Source organism: Sturnira hondurensis, unplaced genomic scaffold (assembly GCF_014824575.4).
Source record: "Sturnira hondurensis isolate 20B ecotype Veracruz unplaced genomic scaffold, ASM1482457v3 Scaffold0002840, whole genome shotgun sequence".
Lineage (NCBI taxonomy): Eukaryota > Metazoa > Chordata > Mammalia > Chiroptera > Phyllostomidae > Sturnira > Sturnira hondurensis.
The window spans coordinates 31,697,976-31,725,956 of NW_028075471.1; the positions used below are offsets into that span (position 1 = coordinate 31,697,976).

At 41.9% G+C, this 27,981-nt stretch overlaps 1 protein-coding gene across 1 annotated transcript; it reads right to left on the reverse strand.

Moving 5' to 3' along the window:
- Window positions 1-851: 851 nt before the first annotated feature.
- LOC118983646 (cyclic AMP-responsive element-binding protein 5-like) lies at window positions 852-27,054 on the reverse strand. Its single transcript, XM_037041296.1, has 4 exons — window positions 26,995-27,054; window positions 20,157-20,250; window positions 6,493-6,614; window positions 852-974 (listed from the first exon to the last, which is right to left on the reverse strand). Exons 1-4 carry the CDS (start codon window positions 27,046-27,048, stop codon window positions 852-854), a joined length of 393 nt encoding a protein of 130 aa, XP_036897191.1. The 5' UTR covers window positions 27,049-27,054.
- Window positions 27,055-27,981: the final 927 nt, after the last annotated feature.

Consider the following 27,981-nt stretch of genomic DNA (forward strand, 5'->3'; position numbering starts at 1 on the left):
GTGAGCATGGAAGAAAGGAAGGAAGGGAGGGAGGGAGGAGTAATTTTATTCTATCTAATTTACAACACAAATACAGAGGTTCCCCAAATCAATGCCTAGTTTCCTACAGCAATTATCATGTTATATCGTGAAAAGGAAAAATTGTCCCAATCTCTTATAATTCATAGCTTCAAGTGGAAACATCAGCACCTCTTAAGAGGACACCCATCACATCCAGGAATGAATGCAAAACCTTTCTAATTCAAACCTCAGCCACGGAGAGCCCCATGATCCGTTCTTAAAAAGTCCTCAGGCAGAGAGACCTCCGTCTCATGTGGTAGTGAATATAAATAAAACCTATGACAAAAAACTTAATTGCTTAATACCGAACTCAGAGAACAATAAAACCTGCCACTCAGGCCGAGAGACATTCATCTGCAATTACCGCTGCCACCGCCGCTGCTGAAGGCACAGCCACGAACTGCCAAATGACTTAGCGTTAGAAATGAAATCCTCAGCCTCAGGAGGTAAGACATGGTTTCTTTAGCATGAAAATTGGCTCATGAGGACTCATTCATTAAGATCCAAATTGTCAAAAAACTCAAATTCTCCCAGGCAGGAGATGAACGAATTCCCAGTACCCGCCTCAGTCTGGACTCCTCCAAGCTGTTCCCTCGTCCTCCATGTCAAGCATACTTGATAGAAGGGCTCACTCCTTGCAAGGCAATAGAGGAAACCCCGACTTTCCCTGGAAAAAAATGACCTATGAGTTTGTCCTATTTCCCACTCCATTTGAGAACTGAAGCAGAGCAGCAGATCACATCGACTCACTGACATGTATGGAGATGGACACCAACTCTTCCTCATCTCCGTTAGGATGGAGTCATTAACCCCAAATCCCAGGGACCTAAAACGCGGGAAACGGCTTCCAGTTCACCCACCGGTTTGGTCACTGCCTGAGCAGATTCCACCTCAGTTGAGGGCGTAATGTAGACCTGTAAGGAGAAAAGCTATCATGTACTAAAATGGGAAGAAAAAAGTCCTTATAAGAGAGGATTTCCACTCATCGGAGTGGGGGAAGAAATCTGTTGCCTCTTACGGCCGATGGGTGTTTTCTTTCCAGTCGTGCTGATAAAGACACCACAAAACAAAACAACCCCCAAAAGATCAAAAACAGTCTCATCTACTAGGATTTGGGCAAACATGGTGATATTTTTAATATCTGGATAAAACCAAGTGTAGGTTTCAGAACATTCTTTTTCTCCAGACTTCTTGGGGACAGAGGGATCATTTTACAAATATCATAGAAAATATAACATAACCGGAAACATGCAGCTGTTGCCGTTTGCTCAATTCCGAGTCTTTCCTCTTCCATCCAGCGCCACTCATACCTTCCCCAGAGAGCAGCCGGGCCAGCCAGTGGCTGAGAGAGCAAAACTGTAGGGAAGCAAAGCAAAGCAATGCACCTCCCTCTCTGCACCGCTCTCCCTCCCAGGAACCAGCGGTGTCGGGTAACGGGATTTCCAGGTATGGAATTCAATCAGAGGGAGCAGCCTACTTCTCTGCGCTAAGGCTGACCTGGCCGAGCCCTGTTCCGTGACTCCTGTTGAGCTGGGATCTGAGATCTTAAGATCGTAGCTTGTCCCTTGTTCCCATGTGTTAAATAGTCAACACCCTCTGGGAATAGACTGCACTTTTCATCATTTGGGCAGGAATTCTAGAGCATGGAAATATCCTAATTTGCTATTGCTGCATCAGCATAATGAGTCGGAGTTAGGTCCTAGGGGAGCATCACAACACTTAGCACTTATAACAGCACTTTTCATCGTCAGGGTCCTTAACCACGTTAGGCTGGACTGTTATACTTCTCTCAGCAAGACAAAGGAGTTAATATCTAGTCCTTTCAACCCCCCTTCCTTCCTTACGCACGCACACGCACGCTTACACACAAGTGCTATCAGATGGTGAAGCTCTCTGCAGCTGCCTACGTGTGCATTGTTCTATCTTTAAAAAAAAATCAAATGTAAAAGATCAGTTCATCCCCCTCTTTCTTTTTCTTTTTTAAAAATCTTGTTTGTTTTCTCTGACACGGAACACAAAATCAGCATGCCAACTTCCAGTTATTGAACTCCATCCGGCATGACTGCGAGGGTTCCCAGACTCGACTTGATTCTTCACGCCTCATCGCCTTCTGTGTCACCACTGTCCACGGAGGACAGTTGACACCTCTGTCTTGGAAGGTTCAAAGGGCTCTGCTAAGTTCTATGCTCAGACCTTTCCTCTTCTTCATCTCTAGCCACTCCTGGCCCAGGGAATTTCTTCTGGTCTCATGTGTTTAAACACCATCGATCTGCCTGTGACTCCCAATTTACATCTCCAGACAGGTCGGCTGCTTCCTGAATTATAAAACCTAGATACCCATCTGCTGATTCAGTATCTCCGTTTAACAAGTCTAAAAACATTCCTCTCCATTTCTGCCTCCTACCTGCGCTTCCCACAGGCAATTCCATTCTTCTAGTTGCTTCAGCCCAAAACCTAGTCCTTGATTCCATTCTTTCTACTACTCCCCAGATCTAGCCCATCAGCCAACCCTAGGGTCTCCCACTTCAGAATATACTCAGAATCTCACCACCCCCTCCACCTGCATCTTGACCAAGGTACTACCATCCTTCATCTAGACTCTTTCAATACCATCCTAACTGATCTTTCTCTGCTGATGCCCTTCGATGGTTTACTTTCAACTCAGAAGCCAAGGTGATATTTCTATTATATAAGTCAGATCCCACCACTCCTCTGCTCAAAACTGTTCAATAGTTCCCTATATCACTCACAGTAAAAGCCAAAGCCTCGGGGCCTTCCTGGATCCACCCTCCCACACCCACTCTTTAGCATTATTGCATACTCTCCTCCAGCCAAACTGGCCTCTTTGTAATTCCTCCAACCCACGGAGCATGCTCTAGCCTTAGGGCTTTGCACTTACTGCTCTCTCTACTCGGAACACTCGTTCTCCTCCCCAGCACTCACCTGGTCCAGGCCTCCTCCTCCGCTTGCCCTTGCCAGCCACTCCCTCCCTGACCGACCCTGTGCCCCTGCCCTGTCGTATTTTTCTCCAAAGCTGTTATCATCTTCTCAAATTGTATATATTTTATTGTCTTTACTCACTTCTTGTTTATCTTGCCCACTAGAAATAAGTTACATGAAGGCAAGGTTGTTTTATTTTCCTTCTCTTACCAGCTTTAGCCAGTAGACTAAAGGCATTCGCCAATGCTTTGGACAGTGGCTGGTAAGTGGTGGGCACTCAAAAACATTTCATGAATGAAAATAATGAACGAAATTTCTCATGTGTTTTAGGACACAGAACAGCCAGACTTCTAAGCCATCGGCAAGCTTCAATTTGTCATGCCTGCTAGTAATGGATGCTTTTCCAAGGGGGAAAATGATCTCCCATTAAAGAGTTTTGAGGCTCTGGGCTCACACGGACATGGAAAATTGAGGCAACTGTGGAATGTGGTGCCTGCTATTTAGGATGTGGATATAGGTATTGGGGCTTTTTCCAGAGGCCACGGCCTGCCTCTAGCCTGTCTTCACTCTCTATGCACATTGGCATTGTGCATAGAAATACTTTTAGAAAAGGGCATCAGGATTGTGGATTCTCTGTAGATCATAATTTTCCCCAATGCACAGCCACATGGGCTAAGTAAGGGTCAATTTTCTATTTATTCTTTAATAGAATTTTCTAGACCAGACTAAAGCTAGAAATTTAAAGGTGCTGGGAAGGAGCAGCCCAGTCTTTCCAACATTTTTGTACAAAGTACTTTGAAAGTTCTAGAAAAAAGTTTTTTAGATATAAAAAATTCTCCAGATATATTAATCCATCTTTCACTTTACCAAAACTTGCCGAGGAAACTAATGCAAGTCTTTTATTACAAGACAAGAAGGAAAAGCAATCAGAAGAGAGGGACACGGAAATAAAAAGAAATAATTGTCTGAAAGTGGAACAAAAAGAATGGAGGAGAAGATAGGAATAATAATAATAAGGTAATAATAAGGTATGCATCAAATAAAGAGCTTTATTCCTTTTTTTTAAGCAGGGAACAAATAAGTGAAGTGGGACCTGGGGTTGGTGGTGTGCCAGGGGTGCTGGTAGCTGGAGAAATGTGGTCAGAAGGATGGGTAAAACTACATTAATAGATTGGAGAGCATATCCTCCTCATTTGCCCGCCCTGTGGCTTCCAAAGAAATGCCAGAGCAGCACCCCTTAGCACAGCCCATTTGAATGAGTCATCACGCAGTGGGCCTTCAGAAGGTGCCCTCTTATGAAGCCATGGGCACCCGAGTCTGGATTTGGCCCATCAGGTTTGAACCAGGCAGGGGAAGTGGACGCCTCCACGGCCTTAACACTGTCCAGCTTCCAGGGCGTGTGTAGGCGAAGTTGGGGTGTGTCCGCTGAGAGGTTTGCCCAAAACCATGGGGAAAGTGGGCCGCAGGAGTCCCATCACCACACACCCATCGAGTTTTCTACAACTATAGTAGTCCTGATTTTCAACTTTACTTGCCTAATTATCTTCATGTTTAAAGTTTAATTATTTATACTCTTTCTCAACTCATGAGGAATCAAAAGCAACTCACAAAAAAATGTATAGCATGACCATGTTTCTTAAATGAATAATCAGGACCAGAGGAAATGTAAACTAGAACTGAAAGTCTAGTCTGGGAGGAAGTAAAATACTCTCAAAACAGTGTTCCAAAAAGTTATCAAAGTGAAGCAGGAAACTTGGCTTCACATTGATTGAGCAGTCAAAGCAAAAAGAGAAACAAAACCAGTTACATGACTCTCAGGTCTACGAGGAGAAAATAGTCCACAAACGCCATGTGACTTCATCTAGGAGACTGTGAGTACTACGTAATGGGGACCATCTGAATCACCCCTTTGCCCCAGGGCTTCCTAAAGCTGTCCGTGGTAAATGTCTTAAGGAAAATCAAAGGCATACACTTCCATTAAAGCCACTCTATGACAAATAAAGACAATATGAACCAAGTACACACCTTTCACACAGTTCCGTTTAATCTAAGAGGCCAACCTTGACTGTCTTGAGAAAGGAATGAACTTATTCCCTTGGTCTATTTACATATGCCATGCCTACCAGGAGAGCTACATTCATTTGTCAACCAGAATAGAGGTACTAAAACTTTTAGTTTGGGGCTCTTCTCGCCTCCTATTTTCATGGGTTTTATTTTTCAAGGAATCTATTTCTATTGCAATGAAATAAAGAATGTATACCTTTTATTTTATTGAGTTAATTTTTTGAGTGCTCAGAACAGTGTGTGGCAAATATGAGCTAAATAAACATTTGCTTTAAAAAAAAGAAAAAAAGACCCTTCCTACCATTGAGGTGGTGGGAATAAGGGCATCCTCGATACTTGATAGTATAAGTGACAAATTAATTATAAACAAGCAAAATGAGTCAGTTGAGATTTTATGTCCCTTTTGCTATAACCTTCACCTATTTTCATAATTTTTCTAAAGCAGTACAGACTGAATACAAGCCCTTGACTATTTTGATGTGAGAACATGACATGAAAAACCTGGTGGAGGGGATTATTAAAATTTCACATACAGGAGGATTCAAAGGTTGTGAAACGCTTACAGAAATATCAGAACCTTTCAAAGTTTCTTCTCCGGATGGAGCAGCTGGAATTTCAGAATCCATTACAATCTAGCTGGTCCTTCCTGTCGACTAACTTTCACATTTTAAGACTGTTCATGGAATGTATCTAATTTGTTCTTTAGTACATTTTGAGCATGCAATAATGCTCTATAAAAACAAGGAAAACATACTCGAAAGCTTCATTATCACACTTACTTATGACCTCATTTCCTTTCCTTAATCTTACAAAGTGATTTGAAAATGCCAGCACAACATTACAATAAACCTGAATCCATTCTGGAGGGATTCATGAAGTGGGTTTTCTGTATTTGTAAGAACAAACAAATCTCACTTGCGGTGAACCTATTTGTCTCAACAGAAACGGATGGTCAAAGGCATGACTACGAAGCATCTGAAGTGGCAGTTGTCGCCTGGGCCAAAAATCACAGAAACCACTACGGCTCTCATTTTTCGCCTGCCGTCTCCTTGACTCTCATCCCCTGCACTCACCGCCATGCAGGGTTCACTATCAAACATTTAGCAAAATCGAACAGCTAGTTTTGAACAGAAAAAGTGTGAGTTTATCTGACTCAGGTTCAAGAAACAGGAAGTACTTTTCTTTTTTTCTTTTTGTTGGCTTGAATTTCATATTTCAGATACCAGTTTTCCCCATGATTTTTCTAACTTTGGAGTCTATCACAACCAGGGATTCATACTTTTTTAAAACATTAGACACTTGCAAATGGATACAATACTGTTTCAGGCCCAGGCCACATCAGCAATCAACCTGCAGTACCACCCGCTTCCCAAACAGAAGTCCACCCCAGGGGTTCTGGGAGGTGCCTGTCCATCCGAGCACACCTACCCGCTTGCTGCTCTCCTCCTCCTGCGCCTTCCTGAACTCATGCTCCAGGGAGCAGTCCAGCTCATTGAAGAGCCCCACTTCCTCGCAGTTCTTCAGGAATCTCGTTGGGGTCGGGGTCTGATCTGAAAACAGAGGCCGAGTGATCATTCATGGGGTCTTTTCCTCAAAAGCCAGTGGGAAGCATGTGCTAAGTTCACAATGTCCCTCATCTGCCTTAATTCAGATGCCCACCGGCCATCTATAATCTCCTAGCCCTTTAAATAAAACCAGAATAGGAAAGAAAATAAAACCACAAATCCCAAAGGAGGAATGCGGTGTGCAGTCAGCTGTCCCAGGTAGAGGGTTTTCTAAACCTCCCTCTGGACAAGAGTACCTGACCTTGACTTTCAGGTTCCATAACACTGTAACACTGTAATTTGTGGCATGACTCCTTTCTAACTGGAAAAAAAATGATTTAGCTAAAATTGGCCAAAAATATGCTGAGTTCATGTCAAGCCTGATTTTAGGTGTCTGGAAGGAAAAAAGATCTAGTAACTTTTTACACCAAACAAAAAGAAATACATAAGCATGTAAATTTCTTTTCCTTAACAGAGAAGGGAAGTTTACCAATATTATCTCTCATTTTGAAAGTCATAGAGGATGATGAGAAACTCCAAGTCAAATATTACACTCAATCCCCACCTGCTAAAAATATAATTATTAATTTTAGTTTTCTTTGCTACAGCTAAACGAATGTTCTGAGAATAAATACTCTTTCAAGAAAACAGAATTTCATTCGTAAGCGTACTACTTAGAAAACTGGAGGATGTAAAGCCACCACTGGCGGCTTAATATTTATTGTTTACAAGTATTTCCACACACATTCTCTAGAATCTAGATCTCAAAAGACCCTAAAAGGCAAATAGGGTAGGATTACGCCTCTGTAATCATCAAGGACAGCCATCGTCCTTAGTAAAGGTGTACTTGAGTTGACACGAGTAAAACTGTACAAACTGCCCCTAGCTCAGAAACAGAAAACGAAAGAACTAGAAAGGAGCATGGAGGGATGTCTGGCCATGACAATTCTTTTGTAAATGAAGAAAACTGAAGCCCTGAGTGAGTAGGAGTCTTGTTCAAGGTCTCTCAGGTAGATGTGACAACAGCAAGATTATAACCGGGGCCTCAGTGCTATTCCTACTGTGCACATATGTATAAACCCCACCGGAGCCTACGGCAGACTCTGCTGCGGGGATCAGGGCGCTCGCCCCGCCTGACCCACACCCAGTCTCCAATCTCCACACAGTTCTCTAAGGCACCACCGCCAGCCAACCGAAGAGAGCCCTCAAGTCAAAACAAATTTGCCATCCCTGCACTCTTCTTATAAATTCCTGTAGGACAAGAGACTCACACTGTAGTTACTTTCCTAAGTCATGCAGAAAGCAGTTAATCCCAGCAAATTATCCATTGAGATTCAAAGAAATAGCTTAATATCCATGAAGCTGAAAATAGCTTGATAGTCCCGTTTAATCAGACCTGCCGAGGCAACGTCTGATTCCCTATGGGCGATGGCCTTTCCTACCTGTTAGGTAACCAAATGGTTGACTTGGATTCCAAGGCAGCGAAATCCCCATCTGCATTCTTCCCCAAACTCAGCCTAATTTCCAAGACACTGAGCTGACTTGGCAGCATGCAGAGAGCCTACCACAGGTGATCATCCACTGGGCACCACCAATAAAAGATATGCAAAGGATTTAATTGAAAATTGGGTTTCTTAGCACATTCATTTATTAAGCTGCACACATATACACTATGTATCCAATATATCCACATGACAGTTATGTGTTGTGTGCTTATAAAAGATAAATTTAGTATTTATGAAACATTTTGAAGCTTACAAACATTTCACCCACATTGTCTAGAATCTAGATCTCATGAGATTCTATGAGATAAGAAGGGTGCGTATTATTTTAGAAATGAAGAAATAAGTTAAATGACTGGCACAAGGTCACATGATGTGCGACCACCTTACCAGAAGGAAGTCCTCTCTTCCCTGAAGACACACTCCCTTCTCAGTCTAAATTCTGAGCTTCGCCCAGACGCTCCTCCCAGCCTGCAGGGTTCTGCTGCATTTGTAAAAGACGTTGACAACCCAGAAATCTAGATTTGAAGTCATGCAATTTGGGGGAAATTACCCACATTTTCTAGACCTCATACTTCTCATCTTTCAAACAAAGTTCTAAAGTTACACGATTCTGTGAATTCGAAAATCACCACCATAATAGGCTCACTTCGAAAGTGATTTAGGGCAGTGAACACACAATACGATATACGGATGATGTATTATAGAATTGTATGCCCGTAACCTCTATAACTATAGTAACCAATGTCATCCCAATGCATTTAATAAAATAAAATAAAGTTTTTAAAATAAAAAACAAAAGTGACTATCATTAGGTCAAAGAAACATGCGACCACTTAAAGGACAGCTAAACGGGGGTGTAAGTAACAGCTGCTGGACGCTAGAAATTAGGCCAGAGATAAGGGCGAGATATACAGATAAAGTCACTTTCTCAACAGAAGGCATAAACAGATGAGCCCTGAAAGCAGAAATAAAAGAATGTGTGCCTGCACGTGTGTGTGCATATTCATCATTTTATTGGGTGCTATTCCATAGCAGGCACAGTACTGTTTTGCATGCACCATCTCATTAATTTTCACACCAACCACATTCGGTAAAAATTATTGCCTCATTTTACTTATGAGGATACTGAAACTCACCCCAGGCCCCATTTAGAAGCTGAGTCACATAATTGTGTCAGTAATTGATAATCCTAGCAAGCCTTGGTTCTTTCGAAATATCTGAGAATCATTTCATCTCTCATACAACAGAACTACATTATAATCCCACAGACTCTCTCCTGTCTTGCAGAAACATCTTCTGTGACTAAAAGAACCTAAGAAAATATCACATAACAGAATTGAAATATTAGACCACTTGTCATCAATTGGAATTTAGTTTTCCAGGTTTTAACTTTCCTTTTCTTCCTCTAGGATTTCTTTGTTGGAGATTTACAAGGGGAGGGCTTTGACTCCAGGTAGAGAGAACAGTCATTTCAGAGGATCCACGCAACTCCTGAAGGCTGAGGCGAGTTCATAAGATGGTCCATGAAATCAAACTCAGGCTGGCATCTGCAGGCCAATCCCCAGGCAAAGTTGACAGTTGTTCTAAGTCTCCCCGAAAGCAAAATTATTCACAAATACCAGCACACACCCACACACCTCAGCAAAGGAGATGAAGAAGCGTGGCACAGAGACAGCAAAGGCACGTCTGGTGGTGGGGGCCTCTCTGCCACCACAGGGAGACAACAGCTAGGGCCCCAGGGGAACCACGGGCTATAAACAGAGTTGGGTCCCTCTCATCCCTGGAGCAGAAGACCCAGATGAAGGCCCCAGAGTTGTAGCCAAATGTGACTTTCTTGGCTGTATGATACAGTGAGAGAAAAACAAAACAGATATCTATACCCACATTTGGAATAGATAAGGCACACTGTTCCTAATTTTTTATTCATTTTCTTCTTGTGAATGAGCTATTCTTTCCAGTTACAACAGGAACCAGACAATGGAGCTTAACTTTTGTTTTAACATTTATTAGAATTAATACAGGGTCTCCAGTTGTCTTTGATCCCACATGGTACCAGTTCCAAGTAAGCCAGGAAATGTGCAAATCTTCAAAAAGGGAACAGCTAAATCTATCAGCAGCTTAAATAAAAGAGGCAGAGGTTCTTAGCCACATGAATGCCTTGTCAAATAACTGTTCCAGCTGAAATTAGAGCTGAAGTAAGTGGGTAATGTCCATGACCATAAATTAAAATTCTTGTAAACCACACCCTATTTAAAACTAAGAGCATACATGGGTTAGCTACAGCAACAGCAATTTCTATATCCTGAATAATAGAGACCAATGCTTTATTGGTGGATAATACCTAAGGTCTGTTCAGTAGGCCACACTCCAAGGACTTACAGGAACTAGCTCCAGGGGGAACTCAGAGCTGAGATAATTGTTTAAGGACTTTTGCTCACCTTTTTTCAACGTTTCTGCTTCAGGGAGGACAATCTGAAGGACAGAAGGGGATAACACAAAATCTCCAATAAAACTAAAAGTCAACAACTTTTAAATCTGAACTTGATCCAAGTGGAGAGTGGTTGGTTGTTATTACCTTTGTAAACCTGAATTGGCACGTGTAAGCACCTGCCTGTTACCTTCTTGCAGAAAGTTTGCCAAAAAGCTCACCTTGCTCTTCAGAGACACCCGGGGTCAGCGCAAGGGAGAAATCTCACATGTCTGTGGGGTCTCTTTACCCATTGGACAGTAAAGGTTGGCACCAGAAGGGATTAAAAAAATCCTCTGTAAAGTTTTTCATATTTCAATATCTAATTCCCTTCCTGGAATGGCGAATCTGTTTCTTGGAAAAAGAAGCACCTTTTCCTGGAATTGCTGCCTCTGCAGTCAGGTAAAGAGCACTCACCACGTGGAGACCCTGCTTGTGTATCTACCCTGAAAAGTGCCATCAACCTAGCATTAAGATGTAGGAATTCACCCACCAGTTATACAATAGGAAGTCCTGGACCACATGACGTGTGGGAAGGACCAGAAGTATCTGGTTAGAACTGTTAGAGAAAATAGTAACTCGCTAGATTTTCCAATCAGTTCAGAGCCTGCGGAGCACCAAGTGCTTCAGCCTCAGCGAGTACAATTATTCCAAAGTCTAAAGGACAAGCACAAAGCTAAAGCCTGAAACCCAATTCTTCTTTTAACAAGCGTTTAGTCTGCTCAAATTTAATAATAGGTTACTACCTTATTCGGTTCCAGAGCTGTGCTTGAGTTATGTGTTCGTCTATGTTTCCTCTTCCTCAATGAGAAAAAAAAGGCAGAGCAACAAGTCATCAATGAAAAAAAATGAAAAAAGAAAAGAAGAGTTCCCATCACACAACACAGGAGGAGAATGTGAACTTCCTAAGCAAAATTTTCTTTCCTATTGGTCTGATATTCTTAACTATGCCATTACTAAAGGACTCTGTAAAGTAATTTTACATCATTTCATATTAAATTGATGGTGGCTAGTAATTCTATAAAAAGCCTCACTAATTTAGACCAGTTATAAAAAACATCAGTTTGAATTAGTGACCATTCTAATTATAGGGTATTTTTTAAAGGCAATGCATTTTTATTATTTGCATGACCCAATTTCAGCCAACAAAATGTGCCTTAATGGAATTCCCAAGAGTGCACTCAAATCAATAGATAAAATAATTGGAATTAGCATATCTATTTTAGTAAGAGTTGGGGTTCTCAGAAAAGGGCTTTTTCTTAGATACTTTTTACATTCTTTTTATAGTTATATTTATCCCATGACTTCTTCATCAATGCTTTATTTAAAATATTCTTACTTAGTTCCTATCTGAATTTTAATAAAGTCCTAATTAAGAGAGTTTATATTACATACATTTGAAAATCCATAATCCTGTGTAAGAGCAATAATCAGTAACAAATGACAGAATTCCATGGAATTTCAGACAAGCTTCTTTGCAATACACAAGCCTTTTATTGGGGGTAAGCACACAACAGGAGCCGCAGGGTCCTCTCAGTGACACGGACACTCCTGTTTCCCTCCATCTGCCCAAAGATGCAGTGCTACTGTGAGACAAGCCAGGGCAACTCTGGCTTTTAAACCACAGCGGTGGGCTGCTTGAAAACTGACCATGGCCCAGGCGATCCAGCAGTGAGAGATAAGACACACTCTCGTCCTCTTGAACTGTCTGCTGGAACACTCATATTGTCCAGGTGAACAGCTGGTAGACTAGAGCCCCTGCGAGTGCCTATGAGTCAGCTAGAAAACGCTCTGACGAGAGCCTCGCATGGGACGCATGGCTCCAGATGACAGAGATTCAGATTTAAATTAACCAAGTATCTATGCCGCATCTACTCACTACCAGCCATGGCCTACCCCAAGTGTTCCAACAGCAATCAAGACACAGTTTTAATTTGTTTGGAAGAGCTGAGCTGGTAAAAAGGGTTATTAATGCTGTGAGATCATGTCTCTGCTGGCCAAGTGAATTAAGGGATCCAAGGTGTTTGTCTTATCAAAACCTGCCCTGAATAGTGGAAGCTAAGGCTTAACGTTTCCACTCAGTCACTAATTGCCTGAGTTCTTTGACACTCTTTGTGAAAAGGGATCGCTTCCAGATGGAATAGACTGGAAGCCAGTTTTTCATACATGAAAGAAGACTGCAGATCAAGGCCTCTGAGGTACTCAGGTGAATTATTTAAAGTTCTGTTTTGCTAGATCAGCTAGAAACATGATGGAGAAGCTCCTGTAAATGCCAATAGCCACTTGTCACAATGGACAAGATAATCTGATGTAGAAAACACAGTCTTTGTTCCTCTAAATGCTAATGCGTTAGTATAATCTCCTAAAAGTTTTGACTCCACTTGATTGCTATAAAGACATAAGTCAATACTAAAAGAAAAAGCAATTGATAGATTTATATTCAAACATAAATCTAAGACCAAAACATGTTCTCAGGATGTAGAGCTCACCAAATCATGTAGGTGTACAGTGAGAAAATTATAGACAGACAGGGACTTTTAGACAAACTGCTCATCCTCTTGAGATCTTTCCTCATATGAAAAAAGTGGCCAGAATTAAATGATATAATGCATGTAAAGGAAGAGACATAATTACAGGTATAAGATAAAGCAATAAACAAACGCTATTATTATTAGCGTGCTGCCCTCTGGTGCAAACCGCCCTGTGTTCCATAAGGATTAATTTACATGGTGGGAAGTCACTGTGCACTTTCACTGTCAATGGAAGAGGAGGTAACTATGGGCCGTGTGTGTGTGTGTGTGTGTGTGTGTGTGTGATTTATTTGCTTACTCAGTTGGGTTTTTTATATCCCAGTTCATTCCATAAAGAATTCAGAGTGAGGTATATTACCTTCCCTTTGGCTTCCCCCTTAAAAGTCCCATGGATGATGAAGTAGGGTTTGTAACAAAGAGTCACAGGCAACGATTCAGGTTCTGATGTTGTCTGGTTGGTCACAATTAGGATCTTGGAAACAAATGTTCTACTTCAGTGAACAACGTTCTAGCTTTCTCCATGGTAAGAATTAGATTTCTGTCCTGGAACTAGAGAGAGGTTCTAATCTTAGACCTAATCCAGGGACACAACGGGGTTCTGAGGGACTACACTGTCATTTCCGTTAGATGCTCCGTATCAGATAGGGATAAGGAAGAAGGAATGAGGAAGCTAGTCTCTCTGACCTCTCCTCCGTGTGTCAGCTCAAGATCACTTCTGGTTTTGTGGTTCCACCACTTCAGTCTCCCCATATTTAGAAGTCAAAGAGAACAGGTACCTGAACCCATAGTGCTGAACATCGGGTCTTGGCCGAAACGCCATCCATGCAGAGAGGCCTTACCCATCCTCCCTTAGGCAGCCTGCATGCCACTGTGTGTCACCCTATTTTATCTTTATCACAGCCCATGATATATCATATATATCACTAAAGAATATTTTTCTTTACCTGGGGTTGGGGTTGTCTATTATTTTTCACCCTCCCCACTCCCAATAGAGGATAAGAAGTTCCATGGAAGAGGGACCCCATCTGTCTTGTTCATTGCAGCATTCTCAGCACCTCATGCAACAGGATCCTTGTAGGCACTCATAAGTGTTTGTTGAATGAATGAATAAGTTGAAGAGTGTTGAACTTTCACCTTTCCTTAAAAGGTAAAGCCCAATCAACACCTCTGGTGGGAAGTCTAAGGAAAAACACATGTGGGTCCATGCCTTTAAATGACTAGTAATCCCACCATGAAGCAAAATTCATCATCTTCTAAGCCAGTACTCCTACCATATTCTGCCAACACACACCGTGCACACAGAGTTCTCATCTGGAATATTATTTGCTTGTACAGGTATAAATAAAGTTGCCCATTGATTCCTATACAGAACCTGGAGGCAACTGTAAATAGGTGGGGGTGGGGATTTCTGACAGGATGAGATTTAGGAATTTCTGGATGTTCATGCCATTAAAATAGACACACACACATCATTCTCTTTACCTTTAATATTGAAATTTGATCATATTTTCAAACCAAACCAGACCCTATATCACCTAGTAACTGGTAATTTTGCAACCTGTGTGTGGAAGTATATTGTCCTCAGTGGATTCCCATTTTAAACTTGGCATCTAAAAACCTTTGACATCACAACTTCCCTAACCATAAAATTATCATCTATCAGATCAAGAACAGCTGACAGCAACTCATGTCCATCATAATATCAGGACTCTGGAAATGGACCACCTGGATCGAGTAAGAATGGAAGGATCGAGGTGGGAAGGGCTTTAAGTTTTAGCCCTCAGGATACCAAACCACCACCCCCATTCATGTCCTTATACTCCTGCCCCTTTAGAATGGGAGGTTTTTATACTTCCTGACTGTCTGTCTGTAAGAGCAAATTCATCTTAATAAAGACAGTGTCCGGCAGGAGTAACACCCACTTGAGTGTGGTTGGTGGGGTACATGAATGTCTTGCACGAGACTGACAGCACTTTGAACATTTCACCTAAAATGTCATAGGGTGTGCTTGAGTGTGATTTGTTATTTTACAGAATGACATGCGCATGATTTTGTCATAAAATATTTTGTAATAAGAAAGGGGCATTATCTGTGCTGGGCCCCGTATATGACTGTCACTTTTACTATGCTGCCTTGTGGCATATCAAAGGTCATTTTGAGTAGTGAATTCTACCTGGCCTAAATAAAGTGGACTTTGTGTCAAAGCTGTAACATTTCAGGCATTACAGCTGTTTTGGACAATTTTCCTTGAAGAGCATATCTATGGTGCCTTCCTAACTTTCCTAACTTTAAAATTTGTAATTAATAAAGGGTGAAGTAATTTTCTAAAATACAAGTTAAGTGGACATCCTGAAATTAGTAATGAACATATGTACCTACTATGCTTTACCTTCTTAATATATATCAAACCCTAGTCTACCTGGAATAAAATTTTGTGTAATTAAATATTGCTTTAAAAAGGGGGGCCAAGAGGGACTTGGAAAGTTCTGCCCTGCTGATGCTTGCTGATTTAAGATTTGGTTTATACTATTTTTATTAGTGTATTGCAAACTGTATAAGTGTATTTCAAACTATCATAAGATCATCTTTATGATAGACCACAACATAGGGTTTAAGTACTTTAAGAAAAAATTTTAATAAATCTCTTTTTAATAAGAGTAGATTCTAAAGCTTTAGATAAATTCAGATCTAAATAAATCAAGATAAGATACATAACAGGCACAGCAAAGACTAAAAAAATGACCCAAACGAAAGGACAGACCAAAGCCCCAGAGCAAATACAACTACACAACGAAGAGACAGCCAACCTATCAGATGCACAGTTTAAAGCACTGGTAATCAGGATGCTCACAGAAATGGTTGAATTTGGTCTCAAATTAGGTGAAAAAATGAAGGCTACATTAAGTGAAATGAAGGGAAACGCACAGGGAACCAATAGTGATGGGAAGAAAACTGAAACTCAAATCAATGGAGTGGACCAGAAGGAAGCAAGAAACAACCAAACAGAAAAGAATGAAGAAACAAGAATTCAAAAAAAGTGAGGAGAAACTTAGGAACCTCCGGGACATCTTTAAATGTTCCAACATCCGAATTATAAGGGTGCCAGAGGGGAAGAGGAAGAGCAACAAGTGGAACACTTATTTGAACAAATAATGAAGGAGAACTTCCCTAATCTAGCAAAGGAAATAGACTTCCAGGAAGTCCAGGAAGCTCAGAGAGTTCCAGAGAAGGTGGACCCAAGGAGGAACACACCAAGGCACATCATAATTACACTAGCCAAGTTTAAAATGAAGGAGAGAATCCTAGAAGCAGCAAGAGATAAGGGGACAGTCACATACAAAGGAGTGCCCATCAGACTGTCAGTGGATTTCTCCAAAGAGACCTTACAGGCAAGAACGTCTCTTGGAAAGAAGTATTCCAAGTCATGAAATCCAAAGACCTACAGCCAAGATTGCTCTATCCAGCAAAGCCTTCATTTAGAATGGAAGGACAGATAAAGTGCTTCTCAGATAAGGTCAAGTTCAAGGAGTTCATCATGTCCAAGCCCTTATTATATGGAATGTTAAAGGGACTTATCTAAGAAAAAGAAGATAAAAAATATGCACAATATGAATAGTAAAGAGATAGCAAACTCACAGTTATTAACAACCACACCTAAAACAAAAGCAACCAAGCAAACAACTAGAACAGGAACAGAACCACAGAAATGGAGATCACATGGAGGGTTAGCAACAGGGGAGTGGGAGGAGGAGAGGGAAGAAAAGGTACAGAGAATAAGTAGCATAGATGGTAGGTAGAAAATAGACAGGGGGAAGGCAAGAATAGTATGGGAAATGTAGAAGCTAAAGAACTTACGACACATGGACATGAACTAAAGCAGGGGAATGTGGGTGGGAGAGGGTGTGCAGAGTGGAGGGGAATGAAGGGAGAAAATGGGACAGCTGTAACAGCATAATCAATAAAATAGATTTTAAGTAAATAAATCAAGATAAGGAAAGTAAAGCATTTTGTCTTAATTACAAGTACACTCTAATATGCTAAAACTAAAATGGCATTCGAGATGAATACGTATAGAAGTCTTTCTTAGATAAAAACAAATAGCAAAGCAAAAGTACCTGACAGATAGCCTATTACAATTCATTGTGGTGGTCAACATTGGCATATGGCACGTAGTGGACCTCAGTCCTCTAAATGGAAAGTAACAGAGTTGGACTGCTATCACTGTAGTCTATCCAGCAAGAAAATTCTACCAGACCACAAACATGCAGAGCAGGTGGCAAGTTTGAAAACTTAGCACTTAATTTTATTGAGAATGTGAAATGGCCTCATACCAGCTTCAGCATAAAACATGAGAGAGCAGAAGAAAATGTGCCAATATATTATTCATGCCATTTTTCCTCATTTATTTCTCCCTTCACTGTCTTATTCCAAGTGTGACATAATAAAAATTAGAGTGGCTTTTCTCCCAATATTTTTCAACCTGGCACTGCCAGCTATTGGCAGAAACAACCTCAAGTTAGTAAGGATCTGATAAGAACAACTGAAATGCTGCAAGAACTTAATCAAAAACCTGCTTGTAGGCATTATATTGAAGTGTTCACACATCTTTAGCTACTGTTTCCCAGACCATCAGATGGGACTTATTGGAGCTTACTAGCACCATGCCTGTAAGATACTATACCAGTATTTACCATTATATTAGACATACCACCACATAATTACCATTCCCTAATAGTCAACTCCCACTCCTCTACCACCATGAAGTCTATTTGGGGGATCCTATTTGGGAAAAGTAAAGGAAGAACTTATGAATTTAACTATTATGAACTGCAAAATCTACAACCTTGATACTTGCATACCTACATTCACTGTTCAACTAGGAAGTTATAGCACAGGTGATTCTATAGAAAATAGTAAGTGATATAAACAGAAGAACAGGCCATCCATCTTAACCCTTGTAGCCTTTATAATTCTTACAAATGAGCTTCTGCATTTCTGTTTCTAGACTTTGGACAAAACTATTTCTGAAGGGCCAGCTAGTTCAATAAAAACAAACAGGCTAAGAGAGAGGTGATTGATAGGTGGTAGGTGGTGGTGGAGGGAAGGGAAGAGGATGCCTTTGAACTTGGACAGTCTTCCAAACCACAGTGCACTTGCAAGTCACTGGTGGGTTTGTGAAGCTGTGTGGATGACTCTGTCACCAGGAGTATTTGAGTTTGTATATAAACAGAGAGGGCCTGACAGCACAGTGGCCAGTGCAGGTCAGTGGGTCAGGAGAGCAGGATGGAGGGCCCTCATCTTTGCCCTGATCAGTGAGCTTGAGAAAGCTGCACCATCTCCCTGTGCCCCTCCCCCGCTATCAAAAATATGGGTTGTAAAAATAACCTGACAGACTTTTAGAGGATTTACTAATAATAAGGATAATAACATATTTGTAAAATTTTAAGTGCCATAGAAATGCTAAATTATAATAGCCAGGGCAGTGAGTTTCTCTTCTGATATCATTATAACAGGTTCACAGGGGTCTCCTCTCTCTCACAATGCCAGGGAGACAGTGGCTCAGGGGAAGTATTTCTAGTGCCCGAAGGGTATCGGGAAATGCTTCAATTACCCTGCTAGGATTTATGAACCACTTTAATTCACATTCTTTCATTGAATCTTCACACTAAGCCTATGAAATGGACTTGACATGTAAAATCATTCCCATTTTTATGAAAAAAGAAACCAAGGCCCAGAGAGGTTCATTAACTTCCTCCAGGTCAGATGGTGGTAGAGGCGGGGCCAGGCGAGAGAGAGTTCAAGTTTCCTCACTTCTGGCCTTGCACTCTTTTTAATTTACCATACCACCTATCAAACTGGGAAGGAATGGCAATAAATTTACGGATTAATTATTCCTTTTTATTTCTGCTTCCATTTGCTGAGCACCTGCTATGTTCCCATGCCTCTTTTAATTTCTCACTTATGGAGTGGGGGTGGTTTTCTGTTTCTTAAGGAAACCTTCACTGACGGCCTCAGTCCAAAAAGAGAACTTCTTCTACTAAAATTGGATAGTATTTCTCCCCGCAATACTCATTTGATATACACATGCTACTTAGGATAGGGTGGTGTCCAGAGAAACCTGTCATGACTTGAAAATATCACAAGTCAAAAATGCATGTAATGCACCTGACTTATCAAACACTAGCCTAGCCCAGCCTGCCTTAAACGTGCTCAGAACATTCGCCCTTCACTTGGGCAATTACCTTGAGTTTGATCCCAAGAGTAATTGCCTTCTTCTTCTCACCAGAAGCAGGAGATAAGAGAGCATTTTGTAGACGTGATGGGATGCGAAAACACAAAATACAATACCCCCAAACCACTGACCACACAGTACACTCTAGAGTACCAGTCGCTGACCCTCGTGACCATGTGACAGACTGGGAGCTGCTTCTCCCTGCCTCTGCCTAGCATCACGAGAGATGATTGTATTTGCGTCGTTAGCCTGGGAAAAGATTCAAAATGCCAAGTGTGTTTTCTATGGAATAAATATCGTTCACGCCATCGCGAAGTCAAAAAGGCATAAGTTGAAACCTTGTAAGTGGAACCATTATAAGTCAGGGACCATCTGCCTGCTACGGACAGACCTCTATTTTAGCTCAGTTTTCACAGGCATACTACATTGTGACGTCCTTCAGACTAGGAATCAGATTAATTTCTGCACTTTGTATGTCACTCAGAATAGTGCAGTGTGCATTGGAGATGCTCAGTTAATGTTCGTTGTCCCATTACAGGTACGTGCTTTTAAAAATAGTTGCCTGGAACCTAGTTTTAGAGTAATAAATAATCAGATGCCAGAAGATGAGAAGTCCCACCTCTTCCGTTATTTGAGTGAACACTACTCATGCTGATTACATTCTGCTTACCATTACTTTAAGTCTCTTTCACACCCTAGAAATAGATTATTTTCAAGGCACAGAATTTGCTAGTGGAAATCATCCTATCATAAGTAGTAGAACAGGTATGGGGGGCTCATCACCCAAAGCCTCGTTGCCTGATGGCTCCTTACCTGATAGCATATTGTCTGTTTTTATTGAGGGAAACTTCAAAGTCATTTCATGCTTGTGCCTATGAATCATCAGATGGTCCTCTGTTGGGAAGCGCTGTCAGACACATAGAAAAAAAAGGGAAAGGGAGAGGAGCCATTCAGTTTTGTAATATATATTTGCTATGATAGAAAAAGCCTTATTCAGCATTGCAAATGTGACAGACAAAATAAAAAACTTTCTGAAAAAGTGTAAAAACAGGAGTGAGTAAAATGACAAATTATTTCATGTGAGCAAATGTGCCAGAAAATATATGAATGACACCCAAATATATGCATCATTATATCCATATGGTTAACCAGGGCCTTCACTATGTTGTGGAAAAATCTGGCTGAATAATCTTAAGACATAGAAGAGCTTTGCCTTCTACTATTCTCTGACTCTTTGCACCTTCTTTGGGAGTTCCTTTTGAAGGCCTTTTTTTCTTAAAAATAATAATACAAACTTGAATATAAACAACTGTGATGAGTCATCAGTACACTAGATGTTTCCTTAGGAACCAGAGTTTTGTGTCCAAGGGTAGACCTTAAATTTGTGTTTATTTAAAGGATAAAACAGAAAGGGGCAAATAATATTAAAAGTAGTAAAATAATATATACAAGAGAAATATGTGGTGCTTTGAAAGAATACAAGAGTGCTTAAATAAATGTTGATTTGTGATTACAAAGAACAACTAACCTGGCAAAAGTAATTCTCCCATTTCTATCTATACATATGAGAAAACCCTGTTCAAAATAAGAAAGTGGATTTAGATCTGAGTAGTACTGTAGCTTTACAAAACGACTTGGAACTTTTCTCTAGTAGTTACTGTATTTTTTATAATTACACATACAATTCATAGAACTGTGGCAAATTAGTTCTGGTATTCTACACTGTGTAAGTGTAGTAAACCAACAATCTATTTTATTTTTTTCCAACACTTTACTTTTAGCTTTCAAAAAAAATGATGCTCCCAAATATTGTCAGCTGACAATATGCTGCTCCCAAAATTTGTCAAAATGCTGCTCCCAAATATTTTAAGCTGACTTCTGGTCACACAGTGAAATTGAATTTCCTGGCCCTCTTGTGGTTGAGTGTGGCCATATGACAAGTTCTGCCCATTGAGTAATGAAGTGACTTGTCACCCAGATGTGAGCGTCCAATTCTTGGTGCAAGATGCTCTAGAGGTCCCCCTACGTCTCCCTGCAGGGAGCTGACTCAAAAGATTAGAAATGGTGGCCCTTCAATCCTCATCTCTGAGAGATCATGAAGACCATTTCTGAACTCTGAAGGACTACAAAGACGATCTTGCCAATCTACAGCAGAAATGTAAAATGTATGCTTGGGCAATTGAAATATGCCTTGGTTGTTCTAAGCCACTGAAGCGTTGGGCTAATTTGTTGTTGTGGGAGACCCTACCCTGTACAACTCAGACTGGCACATTTGAATAAACGAACCTCCCAGAGTATCTGCTTCATCAAAGTCAAATGGAAATACAACAAAAGAGAATACACTCTGCTAAACATTTCCGAGTCTTTGACAATTTAGAAAACCTCCCAGAGCTTCCCAGTCCCATGAGATAGTCATTATAAATTTCAATTACCATTGTTACAATGGCAGAACCCTATTCTGCAAATAGTATGCTGTGTTCATGAGCATGAGGGAATCTACTGGGTTAAATCCTTTCGAACATTCTAAAAGTAGTTTTCCGTATAAATAACACTCATTTATATGTCATTTGTATCATATAAGTTGGAGAGTATAGAATTTGCGAAGCATGGTAATTATATCAGATATTGCATACACAAATATCTGACTTATAATGGCACATGGGGTTTTTTTGCTATGTGTTCGTTTCTTCTCTTGCTCTTCTGTAACAGCGTATGATGACTGCATCAACTGTGTGCCATTACTGAGGGTGCCCTGGGGACATAGGTTAAATTTCTCAGTCTCTCTCTCAAAAGCCTTATTATATTTTTTCTTTGAGATACAGGGTCTGGCACAAATAATGCCCCTTTTTATTACAAAATCTTTTATTACAAAATCATACACATGTAATTAGGTAATATAATAATATCACCCTCAAGCACCCCATGTGACATTTTAGACAAAATGTTGAATTAAAACTATAAATTATTACACTCATATTTTTATCCTACTAACCACATTCAAGCAGGCGTTACTTCTGCCAGACCCTGTACATATTCAACACACGACACAGCAATATCCTTCCTTTTGTACCAATAAACCATTTTTTATCTTCATGTGATAATACACTAAAATAGCACATTAACTAGAAAACTTATCGAATAATAATAGATTCCATAATATCTCCTATTGACTATAATAACTTTGCAAGAGACAACACAGGACATCTGTAACGTCTTTTTTAATTTGGTAGGAACCTACCAGCAAATTATTAAATAACCAAAATGTACAGGGACAGAGCTGAGAGAGGCCACTGGAACTTCAAACATGATTAATTCGGAGGCCAGGGAACAGTGACATTAACATTGGACTTGGTGAGACCAGGAAGAGGAAAAGAAGCTTGTTTCTCTTTACTTCTGGGACAAAGCTAATGCAGAAGGAGTTATAACACAAAAACTACCCCAGATATGTGCTACAGGCCATTCCTCAGAGAGCAGAGTTTTTTCCACCAATGAGAGAAAAGGGAGGGAAACCTTTCCATTGTCCCTGATGCAGCCCCGATAACTCATATTTACTCCCCCTTCCAATTCCCAGCCATCCTTTCCTGTCCATGCAGGACCCCAGGCTGTGGAATGGCCCTCAAGTGAATGCCATGATCACAGCGACTCCCCTGGGAGACCATTGGAATCTCGAGGCAGCTATTACATTCCAATACCTCTTCTACTGAAAGGTGCCCATGTTTTCATAACAGCTTGTCAAGGAAAAGAAGCACTTCCACATTCAATAAAGACATCGAGTTGCAGATGCATCTTTATCTACACTTAAATTTGGCAATGCCTTGAGAGGAGAGGCTTTGAGTTCTACCTTAAAACCAAAAACCTATGCAAATCCTCATTTCTCATGTTCATCTAACCTTTTACTCAGCCCGCCCAGCCTTCTCAGGGAAATGGCCTGCTCCTTCAGTGAGAAACTTAAGATCATTCAAAATGGATCCCCTTCATCCTGTATTATCACCTCCACCTCAGAATTTGATATAACTTCACAAAGTCTATTTCCACTCCATCCTCTCCCAGAGGAATAAGCACACCCCATTCTCTGCAGGATCCTCTATACCCCGTTATGTCCCCAGGGCTGGTGCTTCAGTTGTGGTCCTCCAAGCCAGCAAGCTCCCTCCTTCTTGCCCTTGACTAAATCCAGCCTGGCTAGCCTTTAATTAAAAAAAAAAAAACCCTCTTTCAAGCAGCCTCATTCTCAGGCCACCATTATATCACTCTGCTTCCCGTCACTCCCCAGTGCTCTTGAAAGAGTCCTCTATGCTGGCCACCTCCACTTCCTCACCGCCCACTCACTGGTCAGTCCCTTCCAATCGGGCCCCCACCCTGACTCCTCTCTCATAGGTTGCCGGCAAGTGCCCACTGCCAAATCCAACAGCCTCCACTCAGGCCTCTCACTGTCCCAGCTCTAGCAGAGTCTGACACCAGTGACCACATGTCTGTGGCATTTATTTATTTATACACTGCCTGATTCCAAAACAGAGAAAAGATGGCTGAGAGCAAAATATAAAATACAGGGGAAAGCATCATTTAGAAGCTAGTGCCCCCCCCCCAAAAGGAAGCGATCTGAAAAGAAAGAAGGGTAACGCCAAAATGCAAACCATCGGGCGGCCGTTCTCCACCTTGGGCCATTTGGGTCGCCCGGCTGTGCCTGGAGACACTGCTGTTTTTCGCAAACTGGGGAGTGCTCCTGGGAGCTAGTAGGTGGAGATCAGGGATGCTGCCAAACACCCTGCAGCGCTCGGTTCCTACACCACCACCACCCCGAGAATTGCTTAGCCCCAGATGTCAACAATGCCAAGCTTGGGAAATTCTGCCACATCGTCCGATGACCTCTGTGCGGTTTCCATCTCCCTGACTTAACCTAAATATTAGATGTGACGAACAACCCGTCCCTGAAAGTTTCTTCTCGACTGTCATTCACAACCCTGGATTCTGCTGGAATCCTAACTCACTATGAACCCTCACTGGTCTCTGCTAGATCTCTTGAGGATCCCATTCCTTTAAGTGCCTCTTCCATAGAGAAGCCCCCATTACCCTCCCCAAGTACACCCCCTATGACACTCTTCAACCTGGCCCGTGCTCTTCCTTCATGGAAACTTGTAATTCACAAATTAAATGATGAATTGATTATGTGATTACAAGTGTGATGCCCAGACTAGAAGCTCTGTGAGGACAGGGGTACATGTATCTTAAGCACATAGTAAGCTCCCCAAAATGTGTTGAGTGATTTGGACTGAATAAAACTTGAGGCCACATTTTCACAGCTAAAGCAAAGCAAACTGCTCAAATTATCTGATTCCCTTTGGCTGTTAAGACTTTTCCCTAAGGAAACTCTGTGGGAGCCAGTTAGAGCTGCTTTAGGTAAGGACATTTCTGCACTCACAAGGGATAGCTTGGTCTAGCAGAATGGTTCCCAGCTATGCATCAACCTATCTATGTTTTCCCAGTGTTTACTATTTCAAAATGATCTCCAAAACCAGTTGTCCGGGAAAGAGTTTAAATTCAAAATAATTTCCTCTACTGCCTTTCTTATTTATAGGTTGCAGATCAACATTCATAGAAAAAGCTGCTGGAGCCTGCCAGAACCAGGGCAGAAGACCTGGTTTCTCAGTCAGAGGCCACCAGTGATACCAGCAACGGCACCACAAGGCAGCACCAGCAATAATGTGGCATGTTTCAATGGCCTCTTCCTCCCAAAAGGCTCCCAGAGCCTCCAAACTCTCTGGGAAGCTGTAATAAGAAGGGTCCTCGCCCTGGCTGGTGTAGCTCAGTAAATTGAGAGTGGGCCTGCGAACCAAACAACAACGGTTCAATTCCCAGTCAGGGCACATGCCTGGGTCGCGGGCCAGTTCCCTGCAGAAGATGCACAAGAGGCAACCACACATTNAAACTTGAGGCCACATTTTCACAGCTAAAGCAAAGCAAACTGCTCAAATTATCTGATTCCCTTTGGCTGTTAAGACTTTTCCCTAAGGAAACTCTGTGGGAGCCAGTTAGAGCTGCTTTAGGTAAGGACATTTCTGCACTCACAAGGGATAGCTTGGTCTAGCAGAATGGTTCCCAGCTATGCATCAACCTATCTATGTTTTCCCAGTGTTTACTATTTCAAAATGATCTCCAAAACCAGTTGTCCGGGAAAGAGTTTAAATTCAAAATAATTTCCTCTACTGCCTTTCTTATTTATAGGTTGCAGATCAACATTCATAGAAAAAGCTGCTGGAGCCTGCCAGAACCAGGGCAGAAGACCTGGTTTCTCAGTCAGAGGCCACCAGTGATACCAGCAACGGCACCACAAGGCAGCACCAGCAATAATGTGGCATGTTTCAATGGCCTCTTCCTCCCAAAAGGCTCCCAGAGCCTCCAAACTCTCTGGGAAGCTGTAATAAGAAGGGTCCTCGCCCTGGCTGGTGTAGCTCAGTAAATTGAGAGTGGGCCTGCAAACCAAACAACAACGGTTCAATTCCCAGTCAGGGCACATGCCTGGGTCGCGGGCCACTTCCCTGAAGAAGATGCACAAGAGGCAACCACACATTGATATTTCTCTCCCCCTCTCTCCTTCTCTTTCCCCCTCTTTAAAAATGAATAAATAAAATCTTAAAAAAAAAAGAAGGGTCCTCCACGGGCATCAACTCTCACCTGACTCCCAGACATTTGTCCACACTGTGCTGCCGACCCCATCCCATAAACAGGCAACAGGTTGGTACTTTAAGGAAAGTGAGCTTAAGGACCCTTGTTGGAAAGATGCCTGTGCCCTAAGCTTGTCCTATACCCTACAGAACGAAAATCTCGGTGTGAGAGTGATCATTTGTGATCGTTTTCCAATACCTGGAACATGAAGGCATTCAAAGGGTCATGTATAAAAAAGTCACCATCAAGTTCCAAAGCTAATGGGTAGCACTCTGTCTGATGTCACGTGATGGATGTTTCCAATTTCTTCCAAAGAGACAGGTTCCCGTGTAATGGCAGTAAGAGCAGTAATATTGGTAACAACAGGAAGCATGAATGTGTACTTAGTGGGTGCAGGCTCTGTACTAACCTGCATGCAGCCTCCCCTCTAATTCTCACAATTCCACGTGATGGGAGTCATCAGAGGTTAAAAGAGCTTTAATCTAACACCAGGAGGCCACCTTCCCCTCTTAGAGGTTAGATACATAGAAAAGCCGTAGGCTTTGAAACAGTTATAAGGGGGCTTATTTAAATCAACTGGGACGGCAAGACAAAACAGAATTCAACTGCTTGATGGTGAGCTAGCTCACCGGTACTTCAGAGGGTCGTGTTCTAGTGGCGGTTGTGAAAGCAGACACCCTCCTTCCCTGCTCTCTGAAACGACCCGCCAGAACCTCTGGTGGGCACAACGTGCCTGGCTTGCTTCCAGGGAGGAGTTACGGGTGGAAATGGCCAACACCTATGGTTTTCAGGGGCTATGAGGGAAGTAGTCCAAACGATTCAAAATGAAAAATAGCAACAATGATGACAGTGATGATGGTGGTGAGGGGGACTTTGGAGATACCTGGGGGAAGAAGGAAAGCCCGAAGCAGGCCTGACTGCCAAGGAGAGCTGCTTCCCTCTTGGAAGGTGAGCGTGCCCCGGAAGACACAGCAGCGGCCCCCACACTCACCTGGGAGCAGCCCGGGGCACTGCAGACGAACGGCCTCTCCTGCTCCAAATTCATCTTGGATTCCTCATAAATCTGAAGGGCCACAGGGGGAGGGAGGAAGGAAAACAGAAATCCGTGAATAACCACTGCTTCTGCGTGAGAAACGTGAGAAAGGCAATCGTGTGGAGCCCCTCTCTGTGCCAATTCCCAAATCAGGCGAGAAAAACAAGAAAGGAGCCCTGGTCCTGCCCTGCTGAAGGCTATGAACCCCGCTGCTGTCAGGGTTCCTGATACTTTTTCCTGGGGTGCCGATTTACTCTATTTTAAAGAAAACTGCCATGGGCTTGTGCCGTAGAAATCCTGCCTGTGGAAAGGTACTCAGACTGTGTTACTACCAGGTAAGAACCCACCTGCACACGTTGATTCCAAAGCAAAGTTCCCTCATGGGCTTTGAAGTTGACCACTCAGGACAGTAACAGAAGGGACAGTAACTGGACAGTCATTAGTGTGAAAACCAGCCGGAGCAATGGGTCAAATAATCCATTGGTGCTCACCCCACCCACTGGGCTGCAGAACGACCAAGGGGTGCAAAGAGATCTGCAGCCAACTTAGCAAAGGACCCTGGTGAAAGGTATGGTCTCAAAATCCCTTTCACCTCAGGCATTCAATGATGCTCTAGCATCCAAGGTATATAGGGATAAAAATTATCCAAGGTATATAGTGATAAATTAAAACATAAAAAGATATATTATCTTGAATATTTTTGTTAATTTGGCTTTATAGGCTGGTTTGAAATTAGTATTAGATTAAGGCTATTGCCCTTCCAACGTAGATAAGTTACCTGGAATAAGGTAGCTTTTCTGGGAGAAACCTGTGTTTGCATCTCAGACGTATTAAAATTACAGTGTGGTCTTTTCTGATGTAGGGGTTAAGTTTCCAAGCTAAGTTCATTAGGCAAAAATTGAACTTAATCGAAATTACCTCTGCAAATCTTCCCAAAAGCCCATA